Below are 17,260 nucleotides of genomic sequence, written 5' to 3' on the forward strand. Positions count from 1 at the left end.
TTAGGAGATGAATTTAACAAAACACCTATCCTGTCTTGCTTATTACTCTAATCTCAGTCCCACTGGATTTGTTTTTGTTCCTGTTTTTTGTTTTTTGTTTTTTGTTTTTTTTTTTTTCATTTTTCTCTTTTGCTCTATTGGGGGTGCATCTGGTCTTTTATAAATTTTACCATATAAATATTAACACTGATGGGTTTTGAAGTTTAACACTGTCATACTGTGGAATTTATTTTGAAATCTTCATTTTTCACACTATGCCAATATTCTTGTTAATGTACCTTTTCTTCCTCTCTTGAATATATTTTCTGCATGTTTACAATAATGAACCATTTGTCCTTCCAGTGTGAAAAACTAAATTCTGATAATGAAGATCTCCTGGCTCGTATTGAGACACTACAGTCTAATGCGAAGTTATTAGAATTACAGATTTTAGAAGTCCAGAAATCCAAAGCAATGGTGGACAAGGAATTGGAAACTGAAAAACTTCAAAAGGAACAGAAGATAAAGGTAAAAATGATCCTGTGAAATGATTCACATATGTATAGACATATTTTTATCAAAATATTATTTGAAGAAAAGACTTATTGGACGTTCATTAATTGCTTAATGTATGCCAGCTTTAAATTCAAGAATCTAAGGTGTGATATTTGGATGTATATTTCTTAAATATTGAAAGGTCACCAAATTTTTTGAGTCTTTGGGTCAAATTTATTTTATAACCTCTAACACAAGTACTTTTCTTAACATTGGTTGAATTGTAGGGGGTTTTATTTTTAATTTTAGGAACATTCCAGTACCATGAAAGAACTTGAAGAACTTCAGGTACAACTTCAGAAGGAAAAGAAACAGCTTCAGAAAACTATGCAAGAACTAGAGCTTGTTAAAAAGGTAAAATAAAACACCAAGAGTGAAAACTGACGTCAGTGTTCATTTTATGAAGCTATTTTATGCTTCAAAAAGGAATAGTTTAAAATTTTGTGTATAGTACTAAAATAACCCTTATAAATTTTCAGCCCCAGTAAATTGGAATTTTAATTTCTTTCTCTGACTTTTCAGAAGAATCTAGGCTTTGAATCATCAGTTTGATTTTATATATCATTTTCTATACATGAGTGTTACGTGACCTATGAAGATTTAATGTCAAAAGAAAACTACTGTAAGACCCACTTAAAATATTAATATTTCATAAGAGCCCTCACAAGACTAGAACTACTAGTTGTGGTTAATGAAAGTCATAATGAAATACAGTAAAGCTAAGAAAGTTGAGCTTTTAAAATATACTTTGATTTTATGAAATTAAAAATTTAAGTATCCAACATCTCATTTCTTCATTACTATTTACACTGTTCTGTATTATAGAAGAGCAGAACAGCCTGTGAATCTATGGCATCATGTCAGCAATCTAACAAATGAAATTAATAACTGAATCCTTTATAAAATATTCAAAATATTCAGGATGCCCAGCAGACTACATTGATGAATATGGAAATAGCCGATTATGAACGTTTGATGAAAGAACTAAATCAAAAGTTAAATAATAAAAACATTAAGATAGAGGATTTGGAGCAAGAAATAAAAATTCAAAAACAGAAACAAGAAACCCTACAAGAAGAAATGAGTGAGTAAAACAAAATTTGCTTTACCTTAAAATTGTTTCATTGTAACAGGTGTTGGGGAGGGGGCCTTACCAGGCATTTTTCATCTGTTTTAGGATGAGTCTGGCGTAGCCTTTACTTACAGGTTGGGTGCAGCCCACTACCAGGGGAGTGCTCTTCAAAGTTCTGCTGAATGCCTAGCTTCTTTTTGGATAGTTCCCATCCTATCCTAACACAGTACTAAACATTATTTAGGACCAGCAGGAATGTAAAAACATTTGCCATTATGATTTTTATAGTCCATGTTGGTTCTTGATGCATTTTAAGTATTTGTTATGGGAATAATAGGAAGATAAAAGTAATCTTTGTCCACAGTTTGCTGATTGTCAACAGATTAGGAAATTTTGAATAGTTGTAAAGCATTTCTTTTCTAATGTAATTCTATCCATTTTATCTATATTTTTTTTCAAATATAGGAGTTAACTGGGGATTGAACCCCATAGGCCCTCTACCACTGAGCTTTATTCCCAGCTCTTCTTATTTCTTGTTTTGAGACTGAGTCTCAACAAGTTGCCAAGGCTGACCTCAAACTTGGAATCTTCTTGTCTCAGAAATAGATGTTATTACAGGTGTGGGCTCCTACACCTGACTCCATAAAATATCTTCTGTTGTTAGCAGTGAAAACTATAACTATCCCTTTAGGCTTTTTTTTTTTGGTTTAGCTGTCAATGAACCTTATTTTATTTTATTTATTTATATGCGGTGCTGAGAATCAAACCCAGTGCCTCACACATGCTCGGCAAACACTCTACCACTGAGCTACAACCCCACTTCCCCTTTAGTCATTCTTTAGCTACATCTCATGAATGGGTATGTTTTATTTTAATTCAATTCAAAATATTTTTTTTTTTTTGTACTGGGAATTAAACCCTGGGCACTTAACCACTGAGCTACAACCACAACCTCAGCCCTGTTTTTTTTGTATTTTATTTAGACACAAGGTCTCACTAAGTTGCTTAGAGCCTCATTAAGTTACTGAGGCTGGCTTTGAACTCTAATCCCTCTGCCTCAGCCTCCAGAGCCACTGGGATTATAGGTGTGTGCCACCATGCCTGGCTACATTGTCTTTTTTTTTTTTTTAATAGTTGTGGGTTTTTTTGTTTGTTATTTGTTTGTTTGGTGTTAGGGATTGAACCCAGAGGTACTGAACCACTGAGCCATATCCCTGGCCCTTTTTAAAATATTTTATTTAGAGACAGGGTCTCACTGACTTGGTTAGGGCATTGCTGAGTTGCTGAGGTTGGCTTTGAACTCACGATTCTCCTGCCTCAGCCTCCTGAGCTGCTGGGATTACAGGCATGTGCCACCATGCCCAGGAATTGTTACCTTTTAAAATAGAAGTCAGCAAACTATGGCCCACAAGCCAGCTGCATGATTTTGTAAATAAAGGTTTTACTGAAACAAGCCATGTCATTTGTTGATAGTGTCTTCGGTTGTTCTTGTGTTACAACAGCACAGATAAATCATTGTAATAGAGACTAGTGGCTGGCAAGACTATATTATTTTTTATTTAGCCTATTAAGAGAAGTTGACCAACCCCTATTTTAAAGAAATTAAAAATTAGGAATTTTTTTTCAATATTTAGCCACATATTTGCCATTTCTGGTGTTCTTTGTTCTTCCATGTATATCCAAATTCCACCAGGTATGCATTTCCTTTTGTTGAATAGCTTCTTATATCTTAAGTATAAACTACTGTCAATTAATTCTTGCAGCTTTGGTTTGTCAGAAAAAGTGTTTAATCTGCCTTCATTTCCAAAAGATGCTTATAGAATTTTATGATATATTTTTCCTTTTTTGTATCCTGTTTGTGTTTATTCAGCTTCTTGGATGTATAAGGTTTTTATAAATTTTTTTCAAGTTTGGTACATTTTGGCCATTACTTCCTTTGATTTTTTTTTCTTTTGTTTCAATCATCCCCACCCACCCCAAGGACTCTCATTAGATATGTTAGACCACTTGATATAGTTCCATAAGTCAGTGATACTCTATTCCTTTTTTTCTTCTATTTTGTTTTCTTGCTTGCTTGCTTGCTTGTTTGACTTTTGTACTCTCCTAGCTTCCTTTTGAATAGTTCCCATTACTGTCTTCAAATTTTCTGATCCCATTCAGCAAAATATCTACCTTAGATATTGCATTTTTCATTTCTAGGAGTTCTATTTGGTTATTTTTTAAAAATATTTTCCTTTTCTCCATTATATGTTTTATGTTTTCCTTTAAATTCTTGAACATATTTAATAGCTATTTTGATGCCCTTTTTTGCTAATTTCATCATTTTTGTTTATTTCATGTGTTTATTTCTGTTGATTGATTGATTTTTTTTCCCTCCTTATCATCAGTAATATTCTTCTGCTTCTTTGTATGGGGAAAAAAAAATTAGATGTGAATTTTTCATTGTTGAATTTAGATATTTTTGTGTTCATTTAAAAAATTAAACTTCAGTAAAGTTATTTGTATATCAGTTTTGTACTTTCATGAATTGTTTTTCATCTCTTTTAGGATGAGTCTAGAGTAGCCTTTACTTACAGGTCGGGTTCAGCCCACCACTAAGGGGGTGCTCTTCAAAGTTCTGCTGAATGCAGAACTAATGCTAATGTACTTAGCAAAGTGTCTTCACTCTGGCTGGTAGGGAATCAAATGATTTATAGCCCTGGGAGTTGTCCAGATTACAACTCTCTATTTATTGTTCTTTCCACAGCAGTTCTTTGCATTTCAGACTACCAGCTCTATTTCAGATTCCCATTCCTGCACCAAAAGTTCAGAAATTGCTTCCATACAAGTAACATGTTTGTTGACCTTGTCTCAGAGATCACAATCCTACACTGCCATTGTCCAATGTCAGAAAAAGTTTTTTGCATGTATTTTGTTCCATTTCCTAGTTTATGACAGGAAGGTAAATCTAGACTGTTCATTACTTATGGCCAGAAGCGGAATTTCCATAAAATAATTTAAGGTGGCTACAAAGATATTACCATACAGTAAGATTTTAGATATAAGTGATGAGGCAAGTAGCATAAAAGAAAATATTGAGATAGGTCTCAGTAGTAAAATCAGATAAAAGATTAAGACATAAAGTATACATCTTGCATATTTTGCTAGAGGTCTCCTATAAATTTTACTTTTAGCATCCCAGAAGCCAGAGGAAAGGCAGAAACAGCAGTTACAAGATTTATAGTATCAACAGTAATAAAGCAAGCTTGTGAAGAAACAACTTTTTTTGATACCACATCATGTGAAAGAACATTCTCTCAGATTTTTATAAAGGAGGGATTGTTTGACGTAGGACTCAGACTTGGCTTGTATGTCACACAGTACCTGAAGAACATTGTTAGAAAACCAAGCCACAATGTAACGAATGATTCAGAATCTTAGAATAAAGGGAAATCTTTTGTTTGGAATCTTTTGTTTGTAAAAGCTTCATATGTGATTTTGAAGTTAATGTTAGTTTAGGAACCACTGATAAATTAGACTTGATATTCTCAGCAATGTCCCTACAATTAATAACAAGCAAATCTTCCATGCTTAGCCAGTGACCAAATCACAGCTCAAGAAAGGCAATTCCATGAGTGAACAAAATCCAATCATCTGCCTATATCCAAGGATAAAAATTAACTACCTAGATAATTAAATACCCGGATAATTGATTACATGGTTTCCAGACAATACACCATGCATATACCATGTTTTCAGTTTTCTTCGTGCAAATTGAATGGCAGAACTCTAGGTTATATTCCTGCAAGCAAACATTTGCTTTTGTGAATTAGTAAATTCATATATTTTTGACAACCTGCTGAAAGATAAGCTAGATACCTTGGAAAAACTGAAAAGGGGTGCTTATTCAAGAAGACCTCCCACTTCTCACTGATAAATACCTAAATACAGAAATGAATGGAACCAGCAGGAAATGTTGAATTCAGAGGAGAGTGATGTTCTATAGACTGGAATGATTAAAGCTGAGGTTGAGTTGTGTCTTAAAGATAAGTTTGGAAAGAAAAAGAGGATTAGTGAAAGACTTTCTGCGGCTATTGTATAAGCAAAAACTAAAAGAAATACTATCTTAGGAGTCTTAACCAGTTGGAGTGAAAATCTTCACCTATGAAGGAGAAGTGACATATAATTAAACTAGGCATTATAGTTGATATCCCAGCCACTTGAGAGGCTGAGGCAGGAAGATTTGCAAGTTCAAGGCCAGTCTCCACAATTTAGCCTGACCCTGTCTCAAAATAAAAAGAACTGGGGTTGTAGTTCAGTAGTTCAGTGGTAAAGTGCTCCTGGGTTCAGTCTCCAATTCCAAAAAGGAAAAGAAGGAACATAATTAAAATTGTATTTTTGATCTTGTTCATGAAGGATCTGAATAATATTCAGTTTACTTTTAAAGATGGGGAAGATTACTCTCTGCTGTATCAGAGTATTTAGATGATGGAGAATCTGGGAAAAGTCGCCACCTCATGGCAGTGAAATCCTTGAAAGACTGGAGTAAGGACTTGTGGTAGAAAAAGAAGCATTAAGATTGTATTTCACCCAGGTGCAGTGGTGCATGGCTTTAATCCCAGTGGCTGGAGAGGCTGAGGCAGAAGGATTGCAAATTCAGGTTCAACCTCAGTAATTTAGCCAGCCCTAAGCAATTTAGGAAGATGCTGTCTCAAAATAAAAAAGTAAGAAAGGCTGGTGATGTGGCTTACTGGCTAAGCACTCCTGTGTTCAATCCACAGTACCAAAAAAGGAAAAAGAAAGTGTTGCATTTAAAAAAAACATGTGATTTGCTCACTCTGCCTCATAAATTAAGGTAGATACATCTTAATCTCAAACCCTTCTATCATTTCCCATCTAACTTTTCAGTTTAATTCTTATTATTCTCACAGCTTCTAAAAAGGGATGTAAATCTTCTTGAGACATGGTGTTTTCCACAAGTGTATATTTCATCTACTGTGTTTCTTCCTTTCATGACTTCATTCTCCTCATTTTTCTTTCATGCCCATCCACAGAACAGGAAGCATTTAAGACTGAAATCCTGATTCTAATCCTAAATGCTTCTTCTGTGAAACTCACTCGTAGTTTCACATAAAGTGAATATAACCTTTAGACATGGAGCCATGTAACTGTTTGTTTTTCTTTTCTAATTTTTAAATAGTGCTATCTTGCTTTTATAACTTCTAGAGCACTTTGTAAGACTTCATGTGTAATTTGGCCTTTATAAAATACTTTTCAGAACTAGGTAAATATTTGCCAGGAAATAACTGAATTAGTTTACTACAAGAGTATAGTTAAGATACTCCTGTTCCTGTTTGTCAAATAATGTAATCTATGTTTGTGAATTTAAGATTGTACAATTAATCATTGCCTCTGATATTTCAGCAGCCCAACTACATAATGTCTACGTAACTAGTCTAGATCAGGAGTTAGGCACACTTTTTCTATAAATGACCAAATTGTAAATCTCTGCAGCTTCAGAGACAATGAAGTCGCTGTCATATAGTCTTGGTTTATTCTACCACAGGCTGCAGCCAGATTTGTCCTGCTCATTGCAGAGACTGCCTGTGGACTGCACAATGAATCCACTTATTCCTACTTGATACTTGCTTCTTCTTTGCCTCTGTAAGCAAGAAAGCTTTTTCTTTATTAAGTTTTGATTGGCTCCTTAGTGTGCTTTCATCAATAATTCCTCTCACAAAAAAATTTCTGAGTTACTATCAGAAACACAGATGACCAAATAGGTATGTGCCTCTAATATGTAGAATTGTAAATATACAGACTCTCTTCTGAGGTACTTTTTAAAAGCAGATTTCTTATCTTTTAGAGATAGGGCAAATATAGACAGACATACTTTACTTCAGAGATATACACTGAATATTTACAGATGAATTGATTTGCTTTAAAATAGTTCAGTGAGGATTCGGAGAGTGGTTAAGGTATAGGTCAGGGGTTGATAAACTTTCTCCAGAAAGGGCGGAATAGTAAGTATTTTAGGCTTTATGGGCTACACGGTCTCTGTGGTGATTATTTAGGTCACTGTTTTAGCACTAATGCAACCATAGACTGTTTTGAATGAATGAGGCTTGCTGTTATAGTAGAACTGTATTCACAAAAAGAGCCTGTGGGTTGTACTTTGCTGACTCCTTGTCTGGGTGAGATAAGGTTGGGTGCATTGTTTAGCTGGATGACGGGTACACTGGAGTTTATTGTACCTTAGCCACTGCTGTCAAGAATGTTTGAAATATTCCATAATAAAAAGCTCAAACAAGTTAATATGAAGGTAAGTTAATACAAAGAAAAGACTCATCATTAGCATATTTATATTCACTCATTAAAACATGTTTCATCTCTTTCTGCTGAAATTACTTCCTGTGCTAGCTTCACTACAGTCTTCAGTGCAACAGTATGAAGAAAAAAACACCAAAATCAAGCAGTTGCTTGTGAAAACCAAAAAGGAACTAGCAGATTCAAAGCAGGCAGTATGTTAATTTCTTAATTTTGTATTTTAGTACTTATTCATAGTTTATTTATGAATAATTTCATTTTTTTAATTTAACCAAGATTTTCATTCTATAGGAAACTGATCATTTAATACTTCAAGCATCATTAAAGGGTGAGCTGGAGGCCAGTCAACAGCAAGTGGAAGTCTACAAAGTAAGGTTCTTTGTACTTTTTGAAAGACTGAAAAAAAAAAAAGTTCCATATAGAAATGAGTTATTGGGGCTGGGTGTGGCTCAGTGGTAGAACGCTTGCCTAGCATGTGTGAGGCACTGGGTTCAATTCTCAGCACCACATATAAATAAAGGTCCACTGACAACTAAAAAAGACCAAAAAAAAAAAAAAAAAAAGACGAAAGAAATGAGTTATCTTCCAGGGATTTTATTTATCCTGTAAGGAGTTACCCTTTAAGGATATTCAAAAGGTTTCCTCAACATTTTGAGGAAATCGAAGCAGTAAATCAGGTGGTATATACCTATGGTATACCATTTAGCTCAGGCTAGATTATTTTCATGCATTTGAAGATCCATAATACACTGTAGAATAGTTCAGAATAAAATAAATATGGCCCCAAACCTCATCTGAATCCTCTGAATGATACTGCATTCACACAAAGCAATTCACAAAATAGTTTTATGAATTTGTTTAAAATGTGTGTGTGTGTGGTGGGGTTGTGTTTGTATGTAAAATGTCTTGAGGTATTAAATATGTACTCTGGGATTTCGGGGGATTGATTTTTTGATTGATGTTGGTTTAAGAAAAAGTAAATCAACAGCATAAAAAATATTCTTTTCATATTGCTTTGCTTTGTTAATAATAACAAATAATACCTAAAATTTTTCCTCTACTTAATTCTGTCACCTGTGTATACTTATCTCAAATCTCAATTTCATGTTTTAAGGAAAATATCTTTAACCAGTGAAGATAAGGTTTACCAGAACTAAGCCCAAAGCTTTTGCCTTTTAGATTCAACTGGCTGAAATAACATCTGAGAAACACAAACTTCACGAACACCTGAAGACCTCTGCAGAGCAGCACCAGCGCACAATGAGTGCATACCAGCAGAGGGTGTCTGCATTGCAGGAGGAGAGCCGAGCTGCCAAGGTGTGTCCTTCAGATCAGAAGCCTCTCCCAAGGGGATTTATTAACTGCCATCGAGCTTTATTAACTGCCAGCAAGGAGCGGTTTACTCAGGGCTTTGGTCTCTTTTTTCATTGTTTTGCAGTTAAAAACACTTACTAAATGAGCTCTTGGTTCAGCTCAACCTTCTCCACCCAAAATGCATCCTCACCTTAAGAATCATTTTAGTAACAATTTTTGCTAAAAGGAAAAACATACACACACATTGTTTCCATTTCAACCTTGTTTTGTAATTTATGTGTGAAAGAAAATCACTTATTTATAAGAACTTTTTCTTTTAAAAGTGTTTTGTCTCTGAGAACAAAATATTTATAAAATGACATTGTAATAGAATGTTCATAGAAACCTACTTTTTGTCTACAACATACAAAACAGTCGGAAATGATACAGTAATTTTGTAGAGGTGCAGCTTTTATCTAAGTAATTTTGGCAGTAGTGTTGTAGAAGTTTACAGATCAGGTCAGGAAAGTAGATGATGTAGAATTTAATTTGTACCACTCTTGAAAACTGAAGTTCAAGTAACTTAATGTTTTTGAAAATTAATTTTTCTTTTATTTATAAAAAATAAAAAAAATCTTTAAAGTTACGAAAGCAAAGAGTGTATTGCAAAGTTTATGGGTAGTCAATAAATCTAAGAATTTGTCAGACAAAATTATATTCTTGAAACTCTTAAAAAGTGTAAGACTAACAGAAGTATACTTTTTGTGAAGTTAATTGGGGCTAAAACGAATGTCAGCTATTAATTTTCAAAAATAGATTTTCCTTAGTTTGTTAACCTGTGCAAGAAAATGAGATCACGTTACAATAGAAAATGTTTTCTTTTAAATATTATAGGCAGAACAAGCTGCTATAACTTCTGAATTTGAGAGCTACAAAGTCCGAGTTCACAACGTTCTCAAGCAACAGAAAAATAAATCTGTGTCTCAGGCTGAAACTGAAGGAGCTAAACAAGAAAGGTAAAGTCTATTTAAATGAAACATGCAACTCAGGTTCTTCACCAAGTAGGTTGAAAATTCTATTTTGATTTCTTTCAAGTGTTAATTTTTTCTGTATTGTTACCAATGAAAACAGTTGTTTGGCATCATTGTGACTAATATTTGATGTTCTCTTAATAGAATTGATCATAGTAGAAATTTAGGCAACAGAATTACATTATGATTAGTTTTTCCAATTTTAAAAATGTAGGAGTCAAAGGAAAAAAGTGCTTTTTAAATATACTTCTTCACCATTAATTAGGTTAAACAGAAGTTGCTTAAAAATGGTCAATTCAAGAAATTTTAAGCTAAATATCAAATTTTGGTCTAGAAATAAATTTTTCTGAAATTTATGACCATCTCAATTCTATTAGAAAAGTGTATTATTTAAAGTTTCTTTGAAACTAGCATGTAGATCCCTTTTGTAAGGTACTCAAAAATATAATGGGAACAAGAAATAAGGGTTTTCTCTGGCATGTGTGTTCAGTTTTTATAAGTAGAGGTTCAGTATTCAAAGCCGTTTTATATCTGGCTCTTTATTATTCTGAACAGGACTAATGATCCTGTGGTGTTTGTATGTTTATGTTCCTGTTACTTTTTGTTTAAGACTCTATTAAATAAGGAAACTATGATTGAAGCATGATGAGATATTCTCTTTACTAGTAGTTCCTGATAAAGCTGACGTTGATTTTTTTTTTTATTAGAGCTTTATAGTTATACTTAAAGTAGTTTGGTTCATTCCAGCAAACTCATATGCATGGAAATTGATTTCAGTTCTTGATGCCCTCATTTTCCTCCCATCCTCCCTCCCCTTTCTCATTCTCCTTCTTCTACTCTGCTTGACTTTCTTTTGCTCGTCTATTAATTTATATTTGATTGGTTCTTTATATGGCCCTATCCTTCCCTTTCCCTTTCTTTTATTTTACTCTAACTTCCACATATGAGACAAAACTTTGGACATTTGAGTTTCTGAGTTTGACTTATTTTACTTAGCATGATATTCTCCATTTTCATCCATTTACCAGCAAATGCCTAATTTCATTATTTTTTTATGTCTGAGTAAAACTCCATTGTGTATATGTACCACAATTTCTTAATCTGTTCATCTACTGATGGGCATCTGGGTCGATTCCATAATTTAACTAATGTGAATTATGCTGCTATAACATTGAGGTGGCTATATCTGTAATATGCCAAGTTGTTTTGGGAAAATAACAAAGAGTGGAATAGCTGGGTCATATGGTGGTTCCATCCCAAGTTCTTTGAGGAATCTCCTTACTGTTTTCCAGAGTAGTTTTACTAGTCTGCAATCCCACCAACAATATACAAGCGTTCCTTTTTTCCCACGACCTTGCCAGCATTTATTGTTTGTATTTTTGACCATCACCATTCTGACTGAACAGAGATGAAATCTTAGTGTAGTTCCGATTTGCATTTCCCTAACTGCTAGAGATGTTAAACAGCTTTTCATATATTTGTTGGCCATTTGTGTTTCTTTTGAGAGGTTTCTGTTAGTTCTTTTGTCCATTTATTGAGTTATTTGTTTTAGGGGATTTTTTTATGTTAAGTTTCTTGAGTTCTAGATATTAATCTCCTATCAGAGAAGCAGTTGGCCAAGATTTTCTCCCATTCTGTAGGCTCTCTCTTCATGCTCTTAACCATTTACTTTGCTGTGCAGGAGCTTTTTAGTTTGATGGCATCCCATTTATTGATTCTTGGTTTTATTTCTTGTACTTTGGAGTTCTTATTAACAAAGTCGGTGCCTGCACCAATATGATAGTGTTTACCCTATATTTTCTTCTAGCAATTGTAAAGTTTATAGTCTAATTCCTCAGTCTTTGATCCATTTTGATTGAGTTTTGTGCAAGGTGAGAGAGGGGGGTGTAACTTCATTTTCCACATACAGCTATACAGTTTCCCAGCACCATTTGTTAAAAAGGCTGTCTTTTCTCTGAGACATATTTTTGGTGCCTTAGGAAACAGTGTCACCATTTGCAAGAACCATTTTTGAGCATACCTTACAATTGGGTTCAGACCATTTGAATGTAAATTTACATTTCTTCTACTTTCTTATACAGTCAATACTTTTTTTGTAAATTTGAGGGGGGTTACTGGGGATTTAACTTGGGGGCACCCGACCACTAAGCCACATCCCCAGCCCCATTTTGTATTTTGTTTAGAGACAGGGTCTCACTGAGTTGCTTAGTGCCTCACTGTACAGAGGCTGGCTTTGAACTTATAACCCTCCTGCCTCAGCCTCCCAAGCCACTGGAATTATAGGCGTATGCCACTGTCCTGGCCAGTCAGTACATTTTTAAAAAATGAAATGAAGAGGTCTGGGGTTGTAGCTCAGTGGTAGAGTACTTACCTTGCACGTGTGTGGCGCTAGGTTCGATCCTTAGCACCACATAAAAACACATCAATAAATAAAGGTATTGTGTCCACATACAACTAAAAAAAAGAAATTAAAAAAATAAAATGAATATTGTATGGATTGTGTCAAAATTATGGATTTTAACTATTTGTTTTCACCTAGATTTTATTCTAAGTCTAAAAGGAACTGCTTTTCTTCAGGTCTTGTCTTTCACTATAGCTTGTTCTAAATGTAGTTCTCATAATGGTTAATATAGAACTAGGTGGGTTTTTTTTTAACTAATGGCATAATCCATAACATAAATACGCTATTTTGATGCCATTTAATGTTCTATTCCACTATATAAATTTTTTAAATTCAGAGATGACTCTTTCTTTTTTGTAAATATGTAGCACCTGAGGTTTAAAATCTGACTATAACATCTTTTTTATATCTAATCCTACAGTAATTGAATAATTGGATCCTTACAATAATTATATTTGCTTTAGAATCATTTAGAATCATTTATAATGAGTATGACATAGAAAGATTAAATGATTAAAATATACTGGAAACCACAAAATGGAGTTTCACCTCTTTAATGTTTTACAACTGTTTATTTCTATTTTAGGGAACACATGGAAATGTTAATTGACCAACTGAAAATCAAATTACAAGAGAGCCAAAATAACTTGCAGATCAATGTATCTGAACTTCAGACATTGCAGTCTGAGCATGATACTTTGCTGGAGAGACACAACAGGATGCTGCAGGAAACAGTGTCCAAAGAAGCAGAACTGCGAGAAAAGTAAGATTGCAGGCAGCACTAATGCTATTTGTACCAGAGAGCTGTGTTTCTTTGTTAGAACTCCTGATGTGTTGTTCCTTGGAGTAAATACAGATTTAAAAATAAGTAGACATTTCTAAAGTCTTAATAACTGTGCTTCGTTTATCTTAATGCCTCCCTCTTTGGATTGTTTTTTTGTCATTTTTAGAACATTAATATTATTAAAAGAGTTACTAGTATATGGTAGGTACCACTAGTATATGGTAGGTATTGGATTGTTTTTTTGTCATTTTTAGAACATTAATATTATTAAAAGAGTTACTAGTATATGGTAGGTATTAAAAGAGTTACTAGTATATGGTAGGTAGGTATATGGTAGGTTACTAGTATATGGTAGTTACTAGTATATGGTAGGTACTAGTATATGGTAGGTAATTTTGAGATCCTGTCTCAAAATTAAAAAAAAATAGGTCTAGGGATATACCTCAGTGGTAAAGTGCCCTTGAGTTCAATCCCCAGTACCACCAAAAAAAGAGGGACGTGGGGATACACACACAAATACACACACACACACACACACACGCACACACACATGCTGCTAACACAAAGGACAATTGATGCCTCTTAAAAAAAAAGAAGAAAATGCCACTTTCCAACCCAAATGTCAAATTATAAGTGTTTTTCTTCATTTCCAAGGGAAAACATTTAAACAATTGCTGACTAAAAAATAAAATGCAGCTCACTTTTGCAACTCTACTTTCAACTTATCATATTTTTTTAATCATTACATTACTATATTATACATTAGGAATATAGGCAAAATAAATAGTTTATTGCAAAGAAGAAACTTTGGCCTCTTACAGTAGGAAGTTGGGTGGTAATATTTGTTGTGTCTTAGGGCCCTGAGAAATAGTTCTTTGAGCATATTTCCTCAAGGGTTTTAGAGTACTTTACCTGCCTAAAGTGTGTTTATAGTATATACATAGTCTTACGCTAAACTGAAAAATGAAAGGGATTAATTTCTTGGCTTACACTTTTTTTTTGTTACCAGGAATTGAACTCAGGGGCACTCAACTACTGAGCCACATTCCCAGACCTTTTTATTTTTTATTTAGAGACAAGGTCTCACTGAGTTACTTACTGTCTCACCATTGTTGTTGAGACTGGCTTTGAACTCATGATCCTCCTGCCTCAGCCTCCTGAGCTGTGGTATTACAGGCATGTGCCACCCAGGAACTTATACTTTTTTAAAATGTGTCATTTATACATTAATCATGTAAACCAAAAGTTTCAGGGAAGATCTACCAATGTTCTAACTACTGTCAGTAGGGTTTCCCATGAAATTAGCTTATAAATAGTAACACATACTTGATATGTACAATACTTTTTCAACACTTTTTCTTTACTATAGAAAAGTTATTGCAAATTGCATTGCTAACCAGGTACAGTGGCACACACCTATAATCCTAGTGACTACAGAGTCTGAGGCAGGAAGATTGCAAGTTTGAGGCTAGTGTTGGTGATTTAGTGAGACCCTGACTCAAAACTTAACAAATAAAAATATCTGGAGGTGTAGCTCAGTGATAAAGTGCCCCTGAGTTCAGTCTCGTCAATCCCCAGTACCACCACCACCACACAAAAAAAGAACATATATATTCAATATTGCTAACACAAATAAAGGACAGTTGATAATTGATGCTTGTAATTTAATGATTCATTGAATATTTTGAGTACCTACTATGTACTCCTTTAAGTACTAAAAACTGACTTTCCTGCCTTCAAAATGACTTTCTTTGTGTGATCTCTGTTATTTAAAATGTTTGAATATTCATACTTTTTCTATATGAAATTACAGAAACAGCTCCAGAGCAATGTGCAAATTATGCCAGCCAGTTACCTACATTATCCAAGGGTCCCAAGTAACAACTGGGACAGGAAAGAGAACTTCACTAGCACAGTCATCCCAATTCCGTAAGAGAGGGGTTTGATCTTCTAGTTTTCAAGTAGGTAAATTCAGAAGTGTCATTGATACTGCCTGAAAGCTAGAAGCCTTGCCTGGCTCTTAAATGTTTTTTTATCCTGCTTAGGAAGTTGCAATTGCTAGTAGTTCTTCCTTTACTTTCTTGTGCCCCTGGTTTCGATCCCTAATACCAAAGAAAGAAAAATACCAAAAGGAAAAAAAAATTTAACCAAAACCAAACATAAAACTTCAAAACTACAAGTAAAACATTAAAAAAAGTAGCTGTTCCAGGGCTGGGGATATAGCTCAGTTGGTAGAGTGCTTGTCTCACATGCACAAGGCTCTGGGTTCAATCCCCACCACCACAAAAAAAAAAAAAAAAGGTATTCCCAAATTGTAAGGTCTGTTAGCTAGTGTCAGGCTGAGTACATGAAAATTATATGAAAAACTACTAAAAGCTGGCAATTCCTAGAGCTATTGCTGGAGATTGTTTCAGTTTCAGTGATTGTAGTGTAAAAACTAGATGAGGAAACTCCAGCAATTCTGATGTGCACTCAAATTTGGAAGCAGCTACAGTAAACCAAGTCTTTGTATTTAGGTTTCATATTAATTCACTCAAAAATTGATACTTTACTTTTAAGACTTTTGTTATGGAAAGTATTATTTTTCATGTTTTCATGGTAATAGATAAAAGGTAGATTAATCTTATATTTATAGAAGGTGCCCCATAAAATGACCTGAAGAAATGAGTTAATAAAAGTATAATTATTTTATGCTCTAAATATAGTCATATTTTGGGCTGGGGCTGTAACTCAGTGGTAAGGTGCTTTCCTGGCACATGTGAGGCACTGAGTTTGATCCTCAGCACCACATAAAAATAAATAAAAGTATTGTATCTACTATAACTAAAAATATTTTTAAAACATAAATATGTATATATATATAGGTATATATATATATATATGTATATATGTATGTATATATATAGTCCTATTTTATGATGAACCATGAAGAAAGTTCCTTGCCTAAATCACCCAACAGAGTCTCTGAACCAAAGTTCTTTATCTTTTTCTGTGCTATAGAACACAGAAAAAGAATTCTAACTAGGGGACAGCTGGTCATCTAGGCTTTAACACAGCAGTACATTATAGATGCATCAGCAACAAGTTGGTTCATACACTCAGTAGGTGTCCTAGGGATTCTCTTGTAGAACCAGTTGAGAAAGGCTGAGTCAGCATATGAATTAAGTTCCTTTCACTCTTCAGGTTATGTTCAGTACAATCTGAGAACCTGATGCTGAAGTCTGAACATGCCCAGACAGTAAGTCAGCTCACATCCCAGAATGAGGTCCTCCGCAACAGCTTCCGAGATCAAGTGCGACATTTGCAAGAGGAACACAGAAAGACAATGGAGACTTTACAGCAGCAGCTCTCTAAGGTGGAAGCTCAGCTCTTCCAACTCAAGAGTGAACCAACCACAAGAAGTATGTATGTACCCATGGAAGTATTAGTTGTTCATGTTTTTCACATATTTATGTCACTCGGATACAAATTCACAAGAAAGTTAAAATTTTACTAGATGGCAACCATTGTCAGTTCTTTGATTAATGAATTTTGAATTTGCTGCTTACTGAGAACATATTTTAACCATTTGAACCCTTCTCGGTTATACTTAGAGCAGGCAGCCTGTTTTACCTCTTAAAATACTGATTCTCATGAATTTATTACCTTCCATGTAAATGAGTATTTCTTTTTCTCAAGACATACTCTTTGTAATGGAAAATACTCTAGTTCTAGTATTTGCCACTGGATACTTCATGTTCTCCATTATAGATCATCAAATATGCTTATTTAGCTAAAACATTAGAGAGAGAGCAAGGGACTTTAAAACACCCAAGCAACACTGAACTCATAGAATTGTT

General features: G+C 34.2%; 1 protein-coding gene across 2 annotated transcripts in view; it reads left to right on the forward strand.

The window, feature by feature from the left end:
• The window catches only part of GCC2 (GRIP and coiled-coil domain containing 2), a 57,317-nt gene that overhangs the window by 25,397 nt on the left and 14,660 nt on the right, over positions 1-17,260 (forward strand). Inside the window, exons 11-19 of one of the 2 annotated variants that reach the window (XR_013759133.1) lie at positions 343-507; positions 784-888; positions 1,456-1,618; positions 8,006-8,106; positions 8,204-8,281; positions 9,092-9,229; positions 10,100-10,221; positions 13,224-13,400; positions 16,605-16,826. Coding sequence is in view for 1 of the 2 variants with exons in the window: in XM_079110375.1 (XP_078966501.1) it covers positions 343-507; positions 784-888; positions 1,456-1,618; positions 8,006-8,106; positions 8,204-8,281; positions 9,092-9,229; positions 10,100-10,221; positions 13,224-13,400; positions 16,605-16,822 (1,267 nt within the window). In the remaining variant the exon portion in view is untranslated. The remainder of the gene's footprint in view (positions 1-342; positions 508-783; positions 889-1,455; positions 1,619-8,005; positions 8,107-8,203; positions 8,282-9,091; positions 9,230-10,099; positions 10,222-13,223; positions 13,401-16,604; positions 16,827-17,260) is intronic. The other variant, XM_079110375.1, reaches the window with a different exon arrangement.

The sequence above is a fragment of the Sciurus vulgaris genome (genome assembly GCF_902686455.1).
Source record: "Sciurus vulgaris genome assembly, chromosome: 14".
Classification (NCBI taxonomy): Eukaryota; Metazoa; Chordata; class Mammalia; order Rodentia; family Sciuridae; genus Sciurus; species Sciurus vulgaris.